Genomic DNA, 24,194 nt, shown 5'->3' on the forward strand with positions numbered 1-24,194 from the left:
AATGATGATGAGCTTGTATGCTTAAATCTATAAATTTTGTTCTGTTTTGAACTTGTTCTGTTATTATAATACCCTATAATTAATTTTACAACTCAATCAAAGTTGAGTGGTGTTAACATTTAGTTAGTGCAATAAACACAGTACTTATCATTCTTTCTGACATTTCCTTCCTACAGAAATTTGACCATTATACTTGCTAATTGGCCCAATTATCACTGTGACAACTCAATATTTGGGACCTGAGTAACTCAATGGAAAGCCTTCATAATATAAAACAGGTGTGTTACATATAGTACCTTATGTAACCCTGACTTAACTGAAAATCTTTACACATGGAAAATAACATAATCTTAAAAGCTGGAACAATAAAAGGTATAACTTTATTCTTTTCTTGAAAATAATCTGATAATAAAAATTGTATTGTAGAATTTAATGAGAAAATATAAAAAAAATTTATGTTATCCTCCAACAGTTCTAAGAAGTATTTATGTTTAATTATGTTTAATTCTACATTTTTGTATTAGTTTAGTTTTGTAAGTTTGCAATGTATATGTATTACTATGTAGTAATAGGCTTGATATAGCACACACTGCATACATGCATTTCTAAACACAGTATATCACTAAATAATTGGAAGATTTGTTTAACGATCAACTTTTACTTCATGACATTTAATTACTAACACAGCTTTATATGCCATCTTAATTTATGTAGTTAGATACATCTGAAAAGGATTTTTGTATATAATTATGAAGTAAATATCTAAAGATTTGATATTTTAAGAAAGATGGCCATGGGTTATCTTTAAATATCAAAAACTCTAGTTTGACTTGGGAAATAGATTTTAGTTTTGCATGTTTTGTCGGCAAATAAAACACGTTTTTTCATTCAGATGCGTCATAATTAATCACTCAGACCAAACAGATTTTAGTTTTGTGTGCTTTGTTGGTTAAAGTGGGACTATGGGCATTTTTCAAGTAAAAATCCAGCTGAAATAGATGTGTGTGTAAAAAGAGTGGAGGAAATTGTAGCTTTTAACCCAATATACCAAACTCTTCCTGTTACCAGTACGAAATAATAACTTTCCAAATATGACTTTTCTTATTTTGTCTGGGGCAGTCTTTTTAAAAAAAGTCAAACTGCATGCAGGAGTTGCTTCCCTTCAACTTCAGAAATCTCTACCTATAGGTAAGGGAGATCACTGCATAGAAGATTGAAGAAAAGAACTATTATTTTATTAGTCCGATTTCTTTATTTATGTAGCATTGACTTCAAATGCTTATGCGGCATCATCGTTAATTTAACACATTTAAATGCACAGCAACCGAAAATTGCTTTATAAAACATTCACCAAAAACACACTATGTGCAGTAAGATGCGCATAATGCCACTTTAATAAAACATGTTTTTCGTTCCGATGCATCATAATTAATCATTCAGGCCAAAGCATGCAAAACTAAAATCTATTTCCATTCTAAAACGTTCGAATTACACCAGGAAGTGAAAGTAAAATCCTTTTTTTAGGCATAAATGGACCCATTACTTCCCTTGGCGCTAAGCAACATGTTCTTTTGGCTGTTCCATTTCACTCCCTCATAATTATGAATTTGCTATTATACCTGTATTAGTGCAGACAACATAACTTACTACAGTATTTACATCACATGATTTCATTGACAGAATGCGATTTTAATACAAGAGAGTAAACCAGAATAGCCAAAAGTACAATGTAGGTTATTTTGCAAAACATTTTCTAATTGACAAGACAATACATGGTAAAATCAATATCTGTTTAAATAAAAGAAATCTTAAAAGTGTTAAAATGTTCATCTAAAGCTTTGGCTTCAGAAGAAACTATTTATTATTTGAGTCTATGACACTTTGCTGAAAGACACTTTGTCGAATCCGACACTTTGTCAAATACGACACATGGTCAAAGCTATCAACACGTCGAATTTGGTCGAATATTTGTAGAACTATTTGGACAGTTCATTATCAACATTTTGAATTTGTCTACAACTATTGATTTCCTTTTGCACAAAAGAGTGCTATATAAATTGGTATATAATAATAATAATAATTCCAATTTGCAAAAGTTTGATTCCTTTCTACTAATATAAAATGAAATACTAAATATCTTCTGCTAAGTATTGTAGAAAACAGACATTTGAACACTTAACTCAGACATTTTTTATTTGATTTGATATTTCTTTTCAGGGACACTCAAATTTAATGGTGAACCCACACATCAAAAACAGCAAATGGCTTCATCCAGACATGAAACATCAATTGTTAACAGTTCCATATCCCGAGGCTCGGAAGAAGAATTTGAAAATAGCTGTGTGCCCTGCTTTTCTGATGGCCAACATGTGGAAGCACATGCTTTCTGTGTTGAATGTGAGGAATACCTGTGTAATACCTGTCTACAATGTCACAGGAAGACCAAAGCATCAAGAGATCACCAGTTAGTAATTGGGGAAAACATGGACAAGCATTCTGTATCTGCCAAAACTGACAAGATCGTTTTTGAGAAATGTGCTAAACACAAAGATGAAATGATAAAATTTTATTGTAAACAGCATGACATACTTGGTTGTTCCGATTGCATCACACTTAATCACAGGACATGCGACCTAGATTACTTGCCTGATAAATGTGCAGATATAAGTCAAGAATATGCAGACATCATGAATAAACTTTCAGAGAAACTTGAAGCTGCTAAAGCTGTAGTGAAAACAGCAGAAGAAAAGGATAAAGAAATAGAGGCGAGCTACAAAGCAGTTGTAAACAGAATACATGAATTCAGACATCAAATTACAGACAAATTAGACAATATCCAGACAAAGGATGAAGCAAATGCATACAAGAACAAACAGAAAGTAAAAGATGTATTAACTTCTTGTTCAGAATTAACTTCAATCATAGAGAATCTTCAGACCTGTTTGAAGGAAAACAAAACAAGAAGAGAAAATGGTGAACTGTTCATTAATTTGAAGAAAGCAAAATCTGCTTTAGAATCAAAGGATGTACAAAATGCTCAAAAGTCACTGAGTAACACAAACACACATTTCACCATGGACTGTTACAACAACGTTTTACAGGTTCTTCTTACAGAAAGTTTTGGTAACTTGAAAAAACACTCAGAAGAGAAAACACCCACCCTGTCAGCAGAAGTGAAAACACCCACCCTGTCAGCAGAAGTGAAAACACCCTCCCTGTCAGCAGAAGTGAAAACAACCACCAGGGCAGCTGAAGTGAAAACACCAACCCTGTCAACACAGGTGAAAACACCAACCCTGTCAACGCAAGTGAAAGCACCAACCATGTCAACACAAGCAAAAACACCCACACTGTCAGCTAAAGTGAAAATACCAATCCTGTCAACACCAGTGAAAACACCAATCCTGTCAACACCAGTGAAAACACCAATCCTGTCAACACCAGTGAAAACACCAATCCCGACAGGAGAAGATAAACTGAAATATGAGGGAAATCTTTACGTAAAAACAGAAACTGATAATAGGGTCTGTCACATCACAGCCTGTGCTGTACTGTCCCCATACAGGCTTGTGCTGGCTGACTGGAACAATTGTAAGATAAAGCTTGTGAACTTATCGACAAATACTGTAATTGATGAGATATTTGCAGGTGGACAACCTCATGATATTGCAGCACTGCCTAAGGGAAAAATTGCAGTAAGCATTCCTGTTGAGAAGAGAATCAATTTTCTGTCTACACGGGAAGACCTGGCAATTTATCACTCCATTTTACCTCAAACTGAATTTAGAGGTATATCATACCATGCTGATTCTATATACATAGTGTGCCTGGACCCTAACAGAATAACTGTCCTGGATGTAAATGGTAATTATAAGCAAACAATCTCTCTCGGTTTTGATGATCTGGATTGTATAACTGCAAGTATACATCACAAGGTCCTCTATATCACTAACTTCTGTAACTATCCGTACAAAAATGAAGTAGTCCGTATGACAAAACGTGGTAAAATATCCATAGTTTACAGGAACAAAAAAGTGCACGGACCTGTAGGCATGGTGGAATTAGAGGATGGCTCTCTGCTGGTATGCTGCATCAACAACAAAACCATTCATCATATTGATCCGGACTTCAAGAATGGAAGGACGGTGAATGAGCGTGTATACAGACCTACAGGTATCGGCTATAACAGAGTCACAAGGCGAGTCTACGTCTGCCAGAGTCAAACAGATAAACTGAAAATTTTTAGTGTACAGTAACAAACAGCACTGAAGTTTACCTGCAACTGAGGCGGAGGGACTTAGATTTAAAAAATATAGAAGTTAAAGATGTTCAAATTCCTTCATGTTTACAAATGTATATTTTGATTATTTTCATATAGTAAGAGGCTTTACACAAACCAAACTTGTCTTTGACACTGAATGAAGAAAAATTTTGTATGACATTTGTATAAATTTTGCATACCGCTGCATATTATAAATTAAGATCAGTTTGGTTACTGGCACTGTTTACATATTAGTATGTTTAAAGGACGAAGTTCACTTAACCCTTATACGGCCTATGCAGTTTTGAAAATTTTCAAATTGGCTATAATTTGAAAAAAATATATATTGTTTACTACCAGATGCAGCAAGAAAATTTAGTTTATTATTTTGTTCACAACATGTCATTGAATATTGCTGAAATCACAGAATTTTGGGAAAATTGGCATTTATTTACCATATTTAGGACATAAGGGAATGTTTTTAGAAGTAAGCACACTCAAGGACCACAAAAATATTTTGACCATTGGTCCAGCTTATTTCACAGAATTTATAGTCATATTTTGATTGTGGTCGACAGTTGTGCTCATAACAAAAATTTCAGATATGTTTAAAAATTTGATTAAAAACTGAAGGTTTCCCATACCATAATGTTAAAATTATTTTCAGTTATGTCCGATATTTTCTTCTATAATGAATATATTGTAAAATATTTTGTTCAGTTTGATAAAACAATACTACTTGATAAAAGAAAACGTTCTTTACTAAATTTAGAGACTTTCGATTTTAAGACCATTTTGGTGCAAAAATGAACCTTCTCCTTTTATGGCAAAATGCATGATTCTGTAAATATTTTTAAAAAATGTTGTCACTAACAACAGCTTTTATTGAAAATTTATAAGAATTCTTTTAAAATACAGTTTTCCTTTAAAAAAATTTTAAAACAGTCCTAAGCCAAGGATTTAAAATGGCAGTATTAACATAAACTGTAGCCAGAATACTATGGGGAACAGGTATTTCTTGCAAGAATTCTGAATCTGACCATTTCATACATAAAATTTGTTCATTAACAACTCCTTGTCCTGATTTACAACATATGACAGCTGTAATAGGTGCTATTTTAATTAATAATTATCCTAACCAGATATCACAGAACAAGTTGCAAAGATGAAAGTCTAGTTTATGGTGATCCTAAATATAAGTCGCGCCATGAGAAAACCAACATAGTGCGTTTGCGACCAGCAGGATCCATGCTGTTCACTTTCAAAGCCTATTGCAATTAGAGAAACTGTTAGCGAACAGCATGGATCCTGACCAGACTGCGCGGATGTGCAGGCTGGTCTGGATCCATGCTGGTCGCAAACGCACTATGTTGGGTTTTCTCATGGCGCGGCTCCCTTTATCTGCGGTTATTCAGAAACAATGAAACACTTTGTTCAAATCTTTACTAAAATTTTTTTAAATGTAGTTTTAGATTAGACATGAATCAAATAAATTCAAAATTTCAAAAACTTGGTATCTATTTCCTTGTACTCCTTTTAAGACATTTACTACATCTAAAACATGAAAGTAAAATTGCAGCATTTATAAAAGTTTTAGCAACTAAATCTGAATGAGATGTAACAAACTTCACAGATATTTAAATCCTTTCAATGCACTTTAGTGGCAATCCAGCTACAAACATTTTTTGTACAGACTTTTCTTTTGAATTATTCTAGCTGCTGTGTATGGAATGATCCCAGTACAGAAAATATGTCTGGAAATGGCAACTGATACATCAGTATAAATTCTTTTATAAAAACATGCATTTAAAACCATACACTTCAATTTTACTTAGTTTTTTAGCTCAAATATACAAAATATAGGGAGAGCTATCCTACTCGACCCTGCGTCGGTGTCTTTCTGCGTCCCCACCTTGGTTAAAGTTTTTTTACACTTTCTCTTTTTTCTACTTATCTCTGTAATTACTTGATGGATTTGATTCAAACTTAAAATAGTTATTTCTCATCATCACCCACATCATCTGACCTATGGACCATAACTCTGGTACCAATATTCCATGATTTATCCCCCCTTTTCACTAAGATTTTCAGGTTAAAGTTTTGATGCACTTTCACTCTATCTCTGTTATTACTGAACGGATTTGATTCAAACTTGAAATAGTTGTTTAACATCATCACCCTCATCATATGAAGCAAGGTGTATAACTCTGGTATAATTTTTTCATGAATTATTCCCCCCTTTTACTTAGAATTTCAGGTTAAAGTTTTGATGCACTTTCACTCCAACTCTGTTATTACTATATGGATTTGATTAAAAATTTAAAATAGCTGTTCAGCATCATCAACCACATCGTATGACATAAGGTGCATAACTCTGGCACAATTTTTTCATGAATTATTCCCCCTTTTTACTTAAAATTTCAGGTTAAAATTTTGATGCACTTTTACTCTATCTCTGTTATTACTGAATTGATTTGATTCAGACTTAAAATAGTTGTTCAACATCATCACCCATATCATATGACACAAGGTGCATAACTCTGGCACAAATTTTTCATGAATTGTTCCCCCTTTTTACTTAGAATTTCAGGTTCAAGTTTTGATGCACTTTCACTGTATCTCTGTTATTACTGAATGGATCTGATTCAAACTTAAAATAATTGTTCAACATCATCACTCACATCATACGACACAAGGTGCATAACTCTTATGCAATTTTTTCATGAATTAAGCACCCTTTTACTTAGAAGTTAAAGTTAATTTTGATGCATTTTCACTAAGTGCATAACTTTTGAACCAATATTTACTGAATTATGCCCCCTTTTGCTTAGAATATACTTGTATAGTGTTTTGATACACTATATCTTTACCTATCTTATTACTTAATATTTTGACTCAGGCTATTGTGCAGTATCTTCAGCCACCATTGGAGTCACTCCAGTGACAGCTCCAGTTTCCTCAGATGTGCCCTGTTTCACTATCCAGCATCGAAATAGTCAAGCACACTGTCTCCTGTGACAGCTCTTGTTTATTTTCATATGTACATAGCATTAACTTATTCTAGCTATAGCTAAGCAAATGTTTTAGAGTGTACATGTATTTTGTAGATGATCATATCATATTTGTTTTATGAAATTAAATAAAAATACAATGTTTCAATGTTTTGTTTAAAACTCTTTAGAAATAAGAAACCTCTTACTCCACGAAAACACTAACTTTTTTATTTTTTCCAATCATTTCTTTGAACTGTATACTGTTCATATTAAACTATGTTATAGTTAAGATGTCCCTACATTTTATCATTCAATAAAGTATTGGCACACCTGTGATTTATCATTTGTATCCAAGCAGCTGCCTATAATTTATTTACTGATAAAATTACTGGAACATACTTATCATTTTAATTCTAACCACTGAGTATACCTCACATTCTAACACAACCAGCAAATAACCTACATACATGTAGAGCAAAAGCTATCTCAGGTTATTCTGCAATAAACCACTTGCGTGCAATGACGTCATCCGATCCAGGTGCATAGTATGGTCGTAAAAAGTAGTTACCATTTTTTCTAACACAGTTGATACTAGTATGCAGTGTTAGAATCGAAATAATAAGTTCCCAAGTGTGATTTATAGTAGAATAACCCGAGTTTTGCATTCTTATGCGAAACAATATATCACTCAGGCCTTACAGCCTTCGTGATATGTTCTTACGCATAAGAACTCAAAACTTGGGTTATTATACAATAAACCACGTTTGGGAACTTATTATTTCTTAATTTTACAGCACTACATTTTACTTGATATGTCATTCAGTGGGCCTTGACCCCATGATTGGAAAGCATTGCATAACAGAATTTTCCGTTATTCTTTAATTTAGGTATAATGTAGTAAAAACTGAAATTGTTAGACAAAAAAATCAGAAGAAAATACTTTATTCAAAGTTTATGAAGTCTATGCAGTTACTAAAGTAGTACACAACTCAAATACATGAATAGTGAAATACACATAAGGACATTGCAGCATACAAACTATGTAAACCCTGGAGTCTGGATGATTGGAAAATGGTTTATATTAAATTTATTTACTGTTACAGTAGTTGACATTTGTGATGCCTGCAGTTACTGCATAATGATTTCCTTTCGTCACTACTGTATCAGTATCTACTGTTTGATCATCATTTTCCATAACAAGGTTTTCTCCTTGATTTCTCCTTAAAAATTCATGACAAAATCTGTTACTAGTCTGATGGATCAAAGAGATTTCTTTATACAGTGACAGTAGCGGCAGATTGCAAACAAGATTCATCTATACAACATACCTCCTACTCCATCTGAGCATGGTGGAAAAATATCAACTTCGACTTTTTTTTAAAATATCCTAAGACTGGAAGGTGATTTTGTTCTATGTTCAGTTTCCTTTGTGCAGACATCAGATTTATCACATACTGTATAAAACACAAACTTACCGGATTTTCATTTTTTTCTGCTTCAAGAAGGCTGTAAACTTTTTTAAGCCCTCCCATTAAATTTGGCTCACCTGAAAAGTAGAGATATATATCAGTTCCTCAAATAGTGTAAACAGTGTACAAATTACCATTGAATATTTACTTACATTATTGTGCGTTTTATTCGACCTCGCGGGGCGGACTTATAAATCTCTGACGTATGCAAATAATGGTAATCTCAAACAATGAACAAAATAGGTAGAGCAGTATAATTCTGATCTTCGGTAACCAACGACTAAAATTCAGCGCTATATTGGTTACATGTACTACATACCCTGAACAATGGGCGATATCGGTCAGTTAATTCCCCTGATTAAACAGGTGCGCGTATAGGTGGCGCTACATGCGAATAGGTCCTAGAAAAGTTTGTTTACATTATTTACATTATTATTCAGTCGCTGTCACTTTAAACTATATTAGTAGATTTGGAAAATATCCGATTATGTAATCAAAATTCAGCTGTTTATCCATTGAGCAATTGAGGAAAGAGCTTTATTTATATTTATTGATACTCTGTGCCTTAAAAAATATGAGGCTAGCTGTAAGGACTGTTTTAAAGTGCATTTTCTGTGTGTCAGTTTATATATGGACTGTATGATTGTTATGTTTGTTAATTGTGACAATAAATGCTTTTATTCAGCTTTAAAGTATTTTTCAATATTGAAATGCCTCCTTGGAAAATCATTTTATCATTGTGCAAGTATTCAGACTATATTCTTAGAATAAGGATCAATATACTAGACAGTATATATTCCTAAAGTTACAAAATTAATCGGAAAGATCTGCATACACAGCTTAATGCAATGAGATCTTGAATAATATAGAAATTATAATAATAATTACTGTTAAATGTTAGAATATATGCCTTTGTGATAAGATGTACCTTCAATTTTCCATCAGCTCAATTAATTTATTATAGGTGTTTTCTCAAATATTTCAAAATATCATCCATGAGGCATAAATGATCTCTATTGACAAGTTGACATACCACGTGTTAATTTAATTTTATGTTGCTGCCTCTTTAATTTTCAGTCAATTCAAATTCACAGTAACTTGCCCACATAAAGTTAAAATATAAATCTTTACATTTAATAAAAACACCCGTAGGATTTTTAATACACAGACCACAAATTTGTGAAGCTTTAAAAATAAAAACAACTGTGAGACCTTTTAGACATTATTTCAAATTGCAATGTATTAAGAAAACTTATTATACACATTACATTAACATCTGACCGATATTTAACACCTAAGTGGGAGCAGAAAGTGTTAAGTCTGCTTTAAGGACATATTCTTGAATTTAACCCCCTAGAGTTAACAGGACACATGGCATGCACATTTTTATGATAACAATCAGTATGCAGCCGGTGGATAGGAAATTTTATGCAAACTAAATGTTTCCAGAGTAACCATTGTCTATTTGAAACAAAGCTTCCATTCAGGGGTAAAATTTAACAATATTTTCAACTAGCTACTAGCTAGCCCCACTTTGCTTATAAATTATACGGAAATGTGACTCGCTTAAATTAATGCTAAAATAATAATTTCAGTTATATATTACTAGCCAGCATTTTGAAATGATGAAAATTTTACAAGGCTTTAAATTTTATGTTAAAACCAAAGAAACAGCTATCCAGATAGATTATATTGATAAATTACATGATTAGAATTTTTTTTTTAAATGCTTTAATTATTTTATTATTCAGCTATCAAATGCATGAAAGGTTAAGAAAAAGAGTTTAACACTATGATAAAAGCCGAGAGTTCACCGCATGATAGGACCTATTCGCCCGTAGCGACACCTGTCAAATCATTTGGGAAGATAACTCAGCGAATGCTGCCATAATGTAGTGGACCGTTGTTAACTCCGCCCCGCTGGGTCAAATAAAATGCACTATATTTTGTATGGAAAGAAAAAAGCACTTTTAGTATAAACAACACTGGTGTAATTATCAAGGATGGCCCTTTTCACAAGACAGCATGCACAATCAGATGTCCCTCAGACAAAACATAAAAATAAAAACTGAATTCACACGACTTTATGATTTTTCACTGGAATTAACAATATTTTAAAATAAAAACCAGGAATTGTATTTTCATGCCCACTTAATGAAGGTGGGTCTACTGGGCTGTTATGTTTATTGAAAAATCAATATTCCGACATTTATTTCTATTTTCTGATACAAACAAGAAGCAAATAACTTATTTTTGTAGCAAGGTACTGTACAAATGTAAATATAAGGACTGAATGCTATTCTTTGTGCATTTGTATGGGTATAAACAACACTGAGACTTCTTTCAAATTCTTTCAAAGAATCACTAACCCTGTCTGTAACAGAGGTAATGAAAGCTTTCTGACTGGATGCTTAAAGCAGTTATTGTGACTTAATAGATTTGATTTTCAAACATATGATGTCAAATTTTCATTTAGTAATGACTAAGTGCTTATCTGAATTCATTTAATAGAACATGCTATGCCTACAAGTGTGTATTTTGCTTGTGATTTTTAAATCTAGTGACTAATTCTGACATCAAAAACTCTCAAAACTAAGGCAGAAAATCTAGCCTATACTATATCTTTAACAATACGGCCAAAACAGATCTTCTGTAACCTATTCATGATATAAACTCTTTCAATTACTCCTTGAGATTATTGAAATGTGCATAATTATTATGATGCCACAAACATGCCACTACTTACCTTAGATTGTTGAATAGTGCAAGTGATGCCACAGATATATCATTTCTTACCTGTTGCTGATGTCCACTGCTGAAATTTGCAAGTAATGCCACAAACAGGCCAAGTCTTGCCTATTCCTGCTTTCAACTGATTTAGTACACTCCTTGTGTATGTTTTTGCTGTGTTTAACATCACACCCACACAATCACAGATACCCCTTTGTGTATTATTTCAGGCATGGGTACCACCACTAACCTTCCATAAGCCAGCTCGATGCCCTTCTCACATGAAGAATTTTACACCCAAAGCGAGGTTTCAAATCCACAGCCTTGAAGGACAAATGATTAGAAGTCAACGACCTTCAATGTTTTTTCTTAGTTAAACTCCTTGAGACTGCTGAAATGTGAATGTGATGCCAAAAATAGGCCATTTCTTACCTGTTGCTGGCATCAGATGTGAAGTTTACTCCTTGATAATTGCTAAAATTTACTACTTGATAATTGCTGAAATTTACTACTTGAAATCATTGAAATTTGCCACTAACATGCCACTTCTAACTTGTTCGTGGTTTACACCTCAAGATTGTTGAAATCTGTATGTGATGTTGTACAGGTGACTATGTACCCACTCTTAATGTTATGTTTACTCCTTAAGACTGTTAAAATTTTCCAGGATATGTGACAACAAGAGTGCCATCAAGGCCCTGTATCGCTCACCTGACCTATTGACCTAAAGATCACCAAGATTAACATTCTGACCAAGTTTCATTTAGATGTGGTCATAAATGTGGCCGCTAAAGTGTTAAATAGCTTTTCTTTTGTTTTGACCCGGTGACCTAGTTTTTGACCCAGATTCAAACTTGACCTAAAGATCACCAAGATTTACATTCTGACTAAGTTTCATGAAGATACAGTCATAAATGTGGCGTCTAGAGTGTTAACAAGCTTTTCCTTTGATTTGACCTAGTGACCTAGTTTTCTTTCCCACCTGACCCAGATTTGATTGTGACCTATAGATAATCAAGATTAACATTCTGATAAAGTTTCATGAAGATACAGTCATAAATCTGGCCTCTACAGTGTTAACAAGCTTTTCCTTTGATTTGATCTGGTGACCTAGTTTTTGACCCCTGATGACCCAATATCAAACTCCTCCAAGACATTTTTGAGGGTAACATTCTGACCAAGTTTCATTAAGATTGGGCCCAAATTGTGAACTCTATAGAGTGTTAACAAACTTCCTTTGATTTGACCTGGTGACCTAGTTTTTGACCCCATATGACCCAATATCAAATTCATCCAAGATTTTATTGAGGGTAACATTCTGACCAAGTTTCATTAAGATTAGGTCAAAATTGTGATCTCTAGAGTGTTAACAAGCTTTTCCATTGATTTGACCTGGTGACCTTGTTTTGACCCCAGATGAACCAATATCAAACTTGTCCAAGACTTTATTGAGGGTAACATTCTGACCAAGTTTCATTAAGATTGGGCCCAAATTGTGACCTCTGTTAACAAGCTTTCCCTTTGATTTGACTTGGTGACCTAGTTTTTGACCCCAGATGACCCAATATCAAACTCATCCAAGATTTTATTGAGGGTAACATTCTGACTAAGTTTCATTAAGATTGGGTCAAAATTGTGACCTCTAGAGTGTTAACAAGCTTTTCCATTAATTTGACCTGGTGACCTAGTTTTTGACCCCAGATGAACCAATATCAAACTCGTCCAAGATTTTATTGAGGGTAACATTCTGAACAAGTTTCATTACGTTTGGGCCTCAATTGTGACCTCTAGAGTGTTAACAGTCAAATTGTTGACGACGGACAACTGACAACTGACGGACGAACGACTGACGGACGATGGACGGACGATTGACAGACGACGACGGACACTGGGCGATCACAAAAGCTCATCTTTGAGCACTTTGTGCTCAGGTGAGCTAAAAAGGCTACTACTTAATACCCATTTCCCATAGTTAATATATTCTCAAGGTTGTTAAAATGTGCATGTGATGCAAATACTTACCTGTCTCTGATGTCAACTACAAGTCATTGAGATTGTAGAAATGTTCATGGACTGTCCGTCTGCACTTATAAGACTATTCGCCTATAAGTCGAGACCCTAACTTTGATCCAAAAAATCATGATTTTTGCTGACACTCGCATATGAGACGAGGTGTAAAATTGACGGAGATCATGGTCAGCAGTTTGTTAATGCACTGATTGATTTACTACTTACCTGTCCCTGAGGTTAACTGTTTTGTGTACATTTATAGGTTAGTGAGATTTGCCTCCTGTGTTGCAACAAACAGTGCACTACTTACCTGTCCCTGCTGTTAACTGTTTTGTGTACATCTACAGGTTAGTGAGATTTGCCTGTGTGGCAACAAACAGTGCAATACTTACCTGTCCCTGCTGTTAACTGTTTTGTGTACATTTACAGGTTAGTGAGATTTGCCTCATGTGTTGCAACAAACAGTGCACTACTTACCTGTCCCTGATGTTAACTGTTTTGTGTACATTTACAGGTTAGTGAGATTTGCCTGTGTGGCAACAAACAGTGTACTACTTACCTGTCCCTGAGGTTAACTGTTTTGCGTACATTTACAGGTTAGTGAGATTTGCCTGTGTGGCAACAAACAGTACAATACTTACCTGTCCCTAATGTTAACTTTTTAGTGTACATTTACAGGTTAGTGAGATTTGCCTCATGTGTTGCAACAATGTGTTGCCTGTGTGGCAACAAACAGTACATTACTTACCTGTCCCTGATGTTAACTTTTTTGTGTACATTTACAGGTTAGTGAGATTTACCTCCTGTGTGGCAACAAACAGTACATTACTTACCTGTCCCTGATGTTAACTTTTTTGTGTACATTTACAGGTTAGTGAGATTTGCCTCCTGTGTTGCAACAAACAGTGCACTACTTACCTGTCCCTGCTGTTAACTGTTTTGTGTACATTTACAGGTTAGTGAGATTTGCCTGTGTGGCAACAAACAGTGCACTACTTACCTGTCCCTGAGGTTAACTGTTTTGCGTACATTTACAGGTTAGTGAGATTTGCCTGTGTGGCAACAAACAGTGTACTACTTACCTGTCCCTGCTGTTAACTGCTTTGTGTACATTTACAGGTTAGTGAGATTTGCCTGTGTGGCAACAAACAGTACAATACTTACCTGTCCCTGATGTTAACTTTTTAGTGTACATTTACAGGTTAGTGAGATTTGCCTCCTGTGTGGCAACAAACAGTGCACTACTTACCTGTCCCTGGTGTTAACTGTTTAGTATACACTTTAAGGTTATTGAGATTTGTCTGTGTGGCAACAAACAATGCACTACTTACCTGTCCCTGATGTTAGCTGTTTTGTATATACTTTAAGGTTATTGAGATTTGGTGAGGCAACAAACAATGCACTACTTACCTGTCCCTGATGTTAGCTGCTTTGTATATACTTTAAGGTTATTGAGATTTGCCTGTGTGGCAACAAACAATGCACTACTTACCTGTCCCTGATGTTAGCTGTTTTGTATATACTTTAAGGTTTTTGAGATTTGCCTGTGTGGCAACAAACAATGCACTACTTACCTGTCCCTGATGTTAGCTGTTTTGTGTATACTTTAAGGTTATTGAGATTTGCCTGTGTGGCAACAAACAATGCACTACTTACCTGTCCCTGATGTTAGCTGTTTCGTATATACTTTAAGGTTATTGAGATTTGCCTGTGTGGCAACAAACAATGCACTACTTACCTGTCCCTGGTGTTAACTGTTTTGTATACACTTTAAGATTATTGAGATTTGCCTGTGTGGCAACAAACAATGCACTACTTACCTGTCCCTGATGTTAGCTGTTTTGTATACACTTTAAGGTTATTGAGATTTGCCTGTATGGCAACAAACAGTGCACTACTTACCTGTCCCTGGTGTTGACTGTTTAGTATACACTTTAAGGTTATTGAGATTTGCCTGTGTGGCAACAAACAATGCACTACTTACCTGTCCCTGATGTTAGCTGTTTTGTATATACTTTAAGGTTATTGAGATTTGCCTCTGAGGCAACAAACAATGCACTACTTACCTGTCCCTGATGTTAGCTGTTTTGTATATACTTTAAGGTTATTGAGATTTGCCTCTGAGGCAACAAACAGTGCACTACTTACCTGTCCCTGATGTTAGCTGTTTTGTATATACTTTAAGGTTATTGAGGTTTGCCTGTTAGGCAACAAACAGTGCAATACTTACCTGTCCCTGATGTTAACTGTTTTGTATATACTTTAAGGTTACTGAGATTTGCCTGTGAGGCAACAAACAGTGCACTACTTACCTGTCCCTGATGTTAGCTGTTTTGTATATACTTAAAGGTTATTGAGATTTGCCTGTGAGGCAACAAACAGTGCACTACTTACCTGTCCCTGATGTTAACTGTTTTGTATATACTTTAAGGTTATTGAGATTTGCCTGTGAGGCAACAAACAGTGCACTACTTACCTGTCCCTGATGTTAGCTGTTTTGTATATACTTTAAGGTTATTGAGATTTGCCTGTGTGGCAACAAACAGTGCACTACTTACCTGTCCCTGGTGTTAACTGTTTTGTATATACTTTAAGGTTATTGAGATTTGCCTGTGTGGCAACAAACAATGCACTACTTACCTGTCCCTGGTGTTAACTGTTTTGTATATACTTTAAGGTTATTGAGATTTGCCTGTGAGGCAACAAACAGTGCCCTACTACATCTGGTTGGTACCTCCACAGTTTCTGATGTGCTCGATGGGAATGCTACCACATTTACCTGAAATGTTTACATCACTATTATAAACTTTAACAACTATGCTTTATTTAAACAAAATGTTACAAACAAGAGCTGTCACCATTAGTGACAAATGCCCCCGAAATATGCCCAAGAATGCTATAGTTGTCTGTGCAAAATATGCCAGAATAGTTTCAGTATGAATCATTTTGTGACCAGACAAAAAAAACAACGAGAAACGTGGAAATTCCACAAAAACCTGGTTTTCACAGGTTCTTGAAAAAAAATTGTATATTTTCTATTATACATATCTGACTGTATCCTGTCATGCCATTCAGAAGTACAGGTATGAGAAAAGTGCATGACTGTGTCATTTCCCTATGTAATTTATGATTTTTTGATAAAAGCTACCTATAAACACAAAGTTTGCTGACAATATGTGCACCCAAACTAAAGATATTGAGCATAAACCATTTTTCTATTTTTAGTAAAGTGACCCAAAATACAATCCAAAGCCAGTTCTTATATTTAAAGTTATAAACTCGAAACCAGCTTTTTGATGATCAAACTGAAAAAAATCCATTTTTTATTATAACTATGACCATATTTTTGTATTTTTAGTTACCCAATGGCATTAAAATGACCTTTTTGTCACCAAAAAAAATGAAAAAAGAAAAAAATATTTTGGATCTCAGTGAGATTTGAACCGAAACCCACAGCACAAAAATCTATTTTTTTGTTTCAAATATGACCCCATTTTTCTATTTTTAGTTATATTGACCTTGACCCTGATTCAAGTGACCACAAATACTTTCCCAACCTTTTGTGTTCGATTAAAGCTATCTACACACCAAGTATACTGACAATAAGTTTACCCAAACTAAAGATATAAGAAGTTGAAGCCATTTTTCTATTTTTAGTAACAGTGACCCCTAATATCATTCAAAGCTAATTTTTCAGATAAGCTTGTTGTACACAAGTTTTGGTGGCAGTAAGTAAGTCCAAACTAAAATTATAAAGCGAAAACCACCTTTTTGATGATCACATTGAGAAAAAAATCTACTTTTAGAGAAAAAATCTATTTTTAGTAACAGTGACCTTGACCTTGACCAAATGGCATTTATATAACCTTTTTTCATCACAAAAAAAGAAAAAAGAAAAAAATTTGGATCTCAGTAGGTTTGAACCGACGCCCTTCTGTCCCATGACAAAAAAGTAGCTTTTGGCCCAACGCTCTAGCCCAAACTGGGGCCGCCGTGGAATTTTCTAAGTGTGAAGATTAAACAAGTTATCCTGACCTTGAACTTGACCCCAATGACCCCATAAACAATCCCAACCTTGGTTTTTCTATAAGCTACCTATAGGCCAAGTTTAATTTCAATACATCAATGCAAATGCGGAAACCATTTTTTCTATTTTTAGCAACAGCGACCTTGACCTTGACCCAAATGACCCCAATGCAATCCCAACCTTCGTCTCCTTACCATCTATCTACAGGCCAAGCTTGGTGTCTATAGCTTGTTCCAAACTAAAGTTATTGTGCGGAAACCAAGTTTGACGCCCGCTGCTTGCCAATCCTACCCCAATCTAATAACGGATTTTCTATGAAAACCTGGTTAAAAATTCTCCAAAGGTAACCTTGACCTTGGAGCTAGGGGTCTGGGTCTTGTGCATGAAACATCAACTAATTACAGGGAACATTTGTGCCAAGTAATTGTAAAATCCCTTGATGAATAGCAGAGTTATTGACCAGACAAGAAACAGACCCTGCTCACCTTTGACTTCTATGTGTGACCTTGACCTTGGAGCTAGGGGTTTGTTGCGCATGACATGTCATCTCAATATAGGGAATATTTAAGCCAAGTCATTTTAAAATCCCTTCAACGATGGCAGAGTTATGGACTGAACAAGAAACAGACCATGTTTACATTTACCTCTAAGTGTGACCTTGACCTTAGAGCTAGGGGTCTGGATCTTGCGCAGGACACGTTGTCTCACTATGGGAAACATTTATGCTAAGTTATTTCAACATCCCTTGATGAATGGCAGAGTTATGAACCCGATACAAAACAGACCCTGTTAACCTTTGACTTCTAAGTGAGACTTTGACCTTAGAGCTAGGGGTCTTGATCTTGCGCATGACACATCTTCCCATTATGGTAAACATTTATGCCAAAATCCCTTCATGGATGGCAGAGTTATGGACCGGACATGAAACAGACACTGTTAACCTTTGACCTCTAAGTGTGACCTTGATCTTGGAGCTGGGGGTCTGGGTCTTGCGCATGACATGTTGTCTCATTATGGTGAACATTTATGCCAAATCATTTCAAAATCCCTTTATGGATGGCAGAGTTACACCACCTTCGGGACCATAAAAAGCAAATATTAGTGTGACTAATGGATGCTTCCAGAATTATAATTATTATTGCAAATTAAAAGCAGAAAAGTGGAATTATTGACTAGGCAAATAACTCATCTTAGAAATGAAGTTTGCAATGAAGTTTCTTTTAAATATCCAGCTTGTAGTTCTAGAGAAAAAGCACACACAAGATATGCCCATCTCCTCTTGGAAGTGAAGCTTTACTAAAAAGCTTGGCTGAATATCAGTAAGTGTTGCTGAGGAATACTCCAGACTAGGAGTATGGCACTATAGTTTACTAATGTTGAATAATCAAAGGGCAATAGCCCAGAGAAAAATCATCCAATCTGAACATAAAGACAGTATAAGCATCTCCACTGGGAATAAACTTCCTATGAAGTTTCACTGAATTCCAGCCAATAGTTGCTAAGAAATATGTAGAACAAGACATTAACATGCACCTTTCCAGCTGTAAATGAGTTGGGAGATGCCCTTTGAGCATTATTTCAGGAACAGTAGGACCATCAACCTTCTTAAAGTTTCATTAGGTTTTTAATTTTATGTTCAAAACAGATAAAGCAACTATCAAACAAGAGGGCCATGATGGCCCTATATTGCTCACCTGAGTTTAGTTGCTGGCTTGGACAGTTAAAAGTTTCTACTAGATATAAACAGGCAGATACTCTGTATCTGTGTGTTGAGGTGGGTGGGGGTGGGAGAGGGGGTAGAGGCGGGGTAAGACATTGGGGGAATGATGTGATATGACAATATCAAACATGAAGATTTTTTTAAGTTTCCACTTCATAAATAAGGGGTAAATTGACCACATCTCCTAGTGGCAATGCTTTTTGATGAAACAAAATAATTTGTACCATCTTCGTTAAGGATCACCCAAGAAACACTTGTGTATAATTATTTTAAAATTGGACCTGCTGTTTCTGACAAGCATATTTTCCACTATATTCATATAGGGAAAAAATGGCCATACCCCGTGGCGGCCATATTTTTTGACGAATCAAAATAATTTGAACAATCATGGTAGAGGATTGCACAAGGATCATTTGTGTGAAATTATTTCAAAATATGGCCAGCAGTTTCATACAAGAAGAATTTTAAAGTTTCCACTAAATACATATAGAGACTAGAGCTCTAATGATCCATAAAAGTGGCCATCCAGAACCATTTGAACAAATGTGACAGAGGTCTATGCTAAGCTGCCTCAGGCCATTTTTGCAACATTCCATCAAGCAGAACATGACAAGTTGTTTAAAGTTTATTTTTCTACTTATAGTCAAGGTGGCCCCTAAATGTGTAAATTATCTTATTCCTTTCTTTTAACAGTTATAAGTCCTATGATCAATTCTCTTCTATCAGTTTTGAAATTCAAAACACCTTTCTTACCGTAATTACAATCTATAGGTGTAGACACTTTCTAAATATGAAACAAATCTTAGATGATTAAAACTTCACAAATTCCAGGATCCACTGTTATTGATTGATCACTCCCTCAAAAATACAGTTACACAACACAGACAACACAAATTCATTATCACAGAAACAACTATCATAATATTATTCTCCTTCCCTTTGAAATGCAGTTGTATAACACAATTTATTAGTACATTTAGTTGATAATTAAACTTCCATTTCCATAACATTTTGTTATACAATCCTTTACCATTCCTTATGTAACATTAAAAGGATTGTGTAAATTTGTTCATTTGAACAAGATTGGAGGACGATTTCCAAAGAGATCTTGGAAAATTTATTTCAAAAATCATACCAGGCAATTTAGGATAGGTCTTTCAAAGTTATTTATAGGTTTGGTGGCCATGTTTTTTGACAAGTTGTAAGAATTAAACTAATCTTGGAGTATCCTCAAGAAATATTTCTATGAAATTATTTAAAACAGGATCAGTGTATGAATAAATAAATGTCGTTTGAAGAATTTTCTTTTTCTAGCTCTGCTGTGTTTGGACGAATATGGACAATTTGAATAATCTTGGTAGACTGACATCAAAGGAACATTTGCATGGAATTACTTCAAAATTCAAAAAGGAATATTTTTAAAGCTGCCACTACATGTATATATATATATATGTATATATATGAAAAAAGATCCAGCCCTCCAGCAGCCATGCTTTTTTAACAAATCAAAATAATTTGGAGTCAAATAAGGAACATTCACCATAATTTGAAATCAGGCAAAAGAGTTTTCAAATTTCAACTATACAATGTTACTAAATGAAAAAAACCCTTTGCCTCCCCCCTGTGGCTGTTTTTGAATGAAGCAAAATTATTGAAGGAATTAAATTTTTCTGACAAGAAGATTCACAAGGGTTAAAAAAATACCCATATAAGGAAATCCTATCCCATGCTCTAGTTGCCATGTTTTTTTAACTTGGCCAAATGATCTTAAGGAATTCAAAAGAATGTCACCAAAGCTACATTTGAATGATTTTTTTTCAAAAAATGGTTTCAAAAGAATTTTTTTTTTTAAAGGTATAAATATAGCTGTATAGAGAAAGCAAGTGCTCCCCACAGCACCCACCTCTTCTAACTAATCAACATGTCTTCAAGGACTTTGGCAGAGGATCATCAAACAAACATTTCAGTCACATGTTGAAATCAGGGAAGCAGATTCAGATTTTCAAAGTTTTCCATATAATCATATAGAGAAAACAAGATCTGCCACCTAGTGGCTGTGTTTTTACACAAATCACAATAATTCGAAGGAATCTGGTAGAGGGTCACCCAAGGAACATTTCTGTGTAATTATTTTGAAATTTGCTCAGCAGTTTCTAACCAAAAGATTGCTTCAAAATTGTGGATGTAGAGTGTAAACAAACTTAATGTGGACAGACAGACGACGGACGGACGGACGATGAACATTCATCGATCCTAATAGCTCACCATGAGCCTTCTGCTCAGGTAAGTTAAAAAGATATTATGTATAATCACATGAACTTGTACAATTAGAATGGATTCAATAATATTTCCTACTATTTTAATCAATATTCAGACCATTGGCAAACACCTGAGAAAACAATGACCAAAAAAGGATTTAACAAGCAAAACACATCTATATTCATAATAAAACAAGGCAGTCTGAAAGACAGCTAAATCCCCCGCACTGCTATGGATAGTGAAAGGGTAAAACCTTTGATTTTAGCTGGGGACTTTGCCTTGAACTGCACGGCTGACTCATGAATTCTGCACAAGGGTCTTGATGAGGTGATTTTGACCAAAGTTTCATGAAAATCCTTCAAGGGGTTTAGGAGATACAGAGCTAAAACCTTTGACCTTCGTTGTGACCTTGACTTTGAGTTGACATGGCTGTCTCATGAGTTTTTGGGATGAGGTGATCATTTGACCAAAGTTTGATGAAAACCCTTCAAGGGGTTAAGGAGATACAGAGTGGAAAACCCCAATGGAAAGGCTCAAACCCTTTCCCGACCCTAGTTGTGACCTTGACCTTGAGCTGGATGGTTGACTCATCGTCTTGATGAGGTATCATTTGACCCAGGTTTTATAAATTCCTTCAAGGGGTTTTGGAGATATAGAGTGGACACAAAATGGAAGGCTAAACCTTTGACCTTCAGTTGTGACCTTGACCTTGAGCTGACTTGGCTGACTCATAAGTTCGCACATCCCCTTTGATGAGGTGATCGTTTGACCCAAGTTTGATGAAAATCCTTCAAGGGGTTTAGGAAATATAGAGCGGACACAAAGGGAAGGTTCAACCTTTGACCCTAAGTTGTGACCTTGACCTTGAGCCGGCATGACTGACTCATGGGTTCTGCACATCGTCTTGATGAGGTGATCATTTGACCCAAGTTTTATAAAAATTCCTTCAAGGGGTTTTAAGAGATATAGAGCGGACACAAAATGGAAGGCTCAAACATTTGACCTTGAGTTGTGACCTTGACCTTGAGCTGGAATGGCTGTCATGGGTTCTGCACATCGTCTTGATGAGGTGATCATTTGACCCAAGTTTCACGAATTCCTTCAAGGGGTTTAGGAGATATAGAGCGAACAAAATGGCAGGCTCAAACCTTTGACCTTGAGTTGTGCCTTGACCTTGAAACCGACAAGGCTGACTCATGGGTTCTGCACATCGTCTTGATGAGGTGATCATTTGACCAAGTTTCATGAAAATCCTTCAGGGGTTTAGGAGATATGGACCGGACACGAATTGTTACGGACGGAAGTCGGAAGGACGGACGGAAGGACGGACGGACGGACGGACGGCGGACGGAGGAAGGACGGACGGCGGACGGAAGGACGGACGCAGACCATTCCTATAATCCCTCCGCCACGGCGGGGGATTAACAAGAGGACCATGATGGTCCTGAATCGCTCACCTATCCCCACATGACCAGTGTTAAAACTGAGTATGAGGGCGTTATTTCTATTTATTTGAAAAAGTGACCTAGTTTTTCAGCACATGTGACCTAGATATCATCAAATAAAAAATTCTGCCCAAATTTTCATGAAGATCCATTGAAAATATGGCCTCTAGAGAGGTCACAAGGTTTTTCTATTATTTGACCTAATGACCTAGTTTTGAAGGCACGTGACCCCTTTAAAACTTGACTAGATATCATAAAGGGGTGAACATTCTCACCAATTTTCATGAAGATTCTCGTGAAAATATGGCCTCTAGAGAGGTCACAAGGTTTTTCCTTTTTATTTTTCAACCTACTGACCTAGTTTTTGATGGCACATGACCCAGTTTCGAACCTGACCTAGATATCATCAAGCTGAACAGTTTCACCAATTTTTCATGAAGATCCATAGAGAAATATGACCTTAGAAGGGGTCAAAAGGGTTTTTTTCTATTTTTAGATCTACTGACCTAGTTTTTGACCCCACGTGACCCATTTTTCGAACCTGACCTAGATATCATCAAGATGAACCTTCTGCCCAATATTCATGAAGATCCCCATGAAAATAGGGCCCTCTAGGAGGTCACAAGGTTTTTCTATTTTTAGATCTACTGACCTAGTTTTTAACCCCAAGTGACCCAGTTTCAAACTTGATCTAGTATCATCAAGGTAAACATTCTGACCAATTTTCTTTGAAGATCCTTGAAAAATATGGCCTCTAGAGAGGTCACAAGGTTTTTCTTTTTTTTAGACCTACTGACATAGTTTTTGACCGCACGTGACCCAGTTTCAAACCCTGACCTAGATATCATCAAGGTGACATTCTGACCAATTTTCATGAAGATCATTGAGAAATATGGCCTCTAGAGAGGTCACAAGGTTTTTTCTATTTTTTAGACTATGACCTAGTTTTTGATCCCACATGACCAAGTATCGATCTTGACTAGATATCATCAAGGTGAACATTTGACCAAAAATTCATGAAGATCTCATGAAAAATTGGCTTCTAGAGAGGTCACAAGGTTTTTTTTTTTTAGATCTACTGACCTAGTTTTTACCCCCACGTGACCCAGTTTCGAACTTAAACTAGATATCATCAAGCTGAACATTCTGACCAATTTTCATGAAGATCCATTGAAAAAATATGGCCTTAGAGAGGTCACAAGGTTTTTTCTATTTTTAGACCTAATGACTAGTTTTGACCCCACGTGACCCGGGTTTCGAACTTGCCCTAGATATCATCA

General features: G+C 35.5%; 1 protein-coding gene across 2 annotated transcripts in view; it reads right to left on the reverse strand.

Moving 5' to 3' along the window:
- LOC123528713 (VWFA and cache domain-containing protein CG16868-like) overlaps positions 1 to 24,194 on the reverse strand; it is a 137,902-nt gene that overhangs the window by 106,099 nt on the left and 7,609 nt on the right. For both annotated transcript variants that reach the window (XM_045308663.2, XM_053521596.1), the window contains exons 4-5: positions 16,104 to 16,242; positions 8,730 to 8,800 (exon numbers count right to left, since the gene is read on the reverse strand). In XM_045308663.2, coding sequence (XP_045164598.2) covers positions 8,730 to 8,800; positions 16,104 to 16,242 — 210 coding nt within the window. The remainder of the gene's footprint in view (positions 1 to 8,729; positions 8,801 to 16,103; positions 16,243 to 24,194) is intronic.

The sequence above is a fragment of the Mercenaria mercenaria genome, chromosome 13, assembly GCF_021730395.1.
Source record: "Mercenaria mercenaria strain notata chromosome 13, MADL_Memer_1, whole genome shotgun sequence".
Taxonomy (NCBI): Eukaryota; Metazoa; Mollusca; class Bivalvia; order Venerida; family Veneridae; genus Mercenaria; species Mercenaria mercenaria.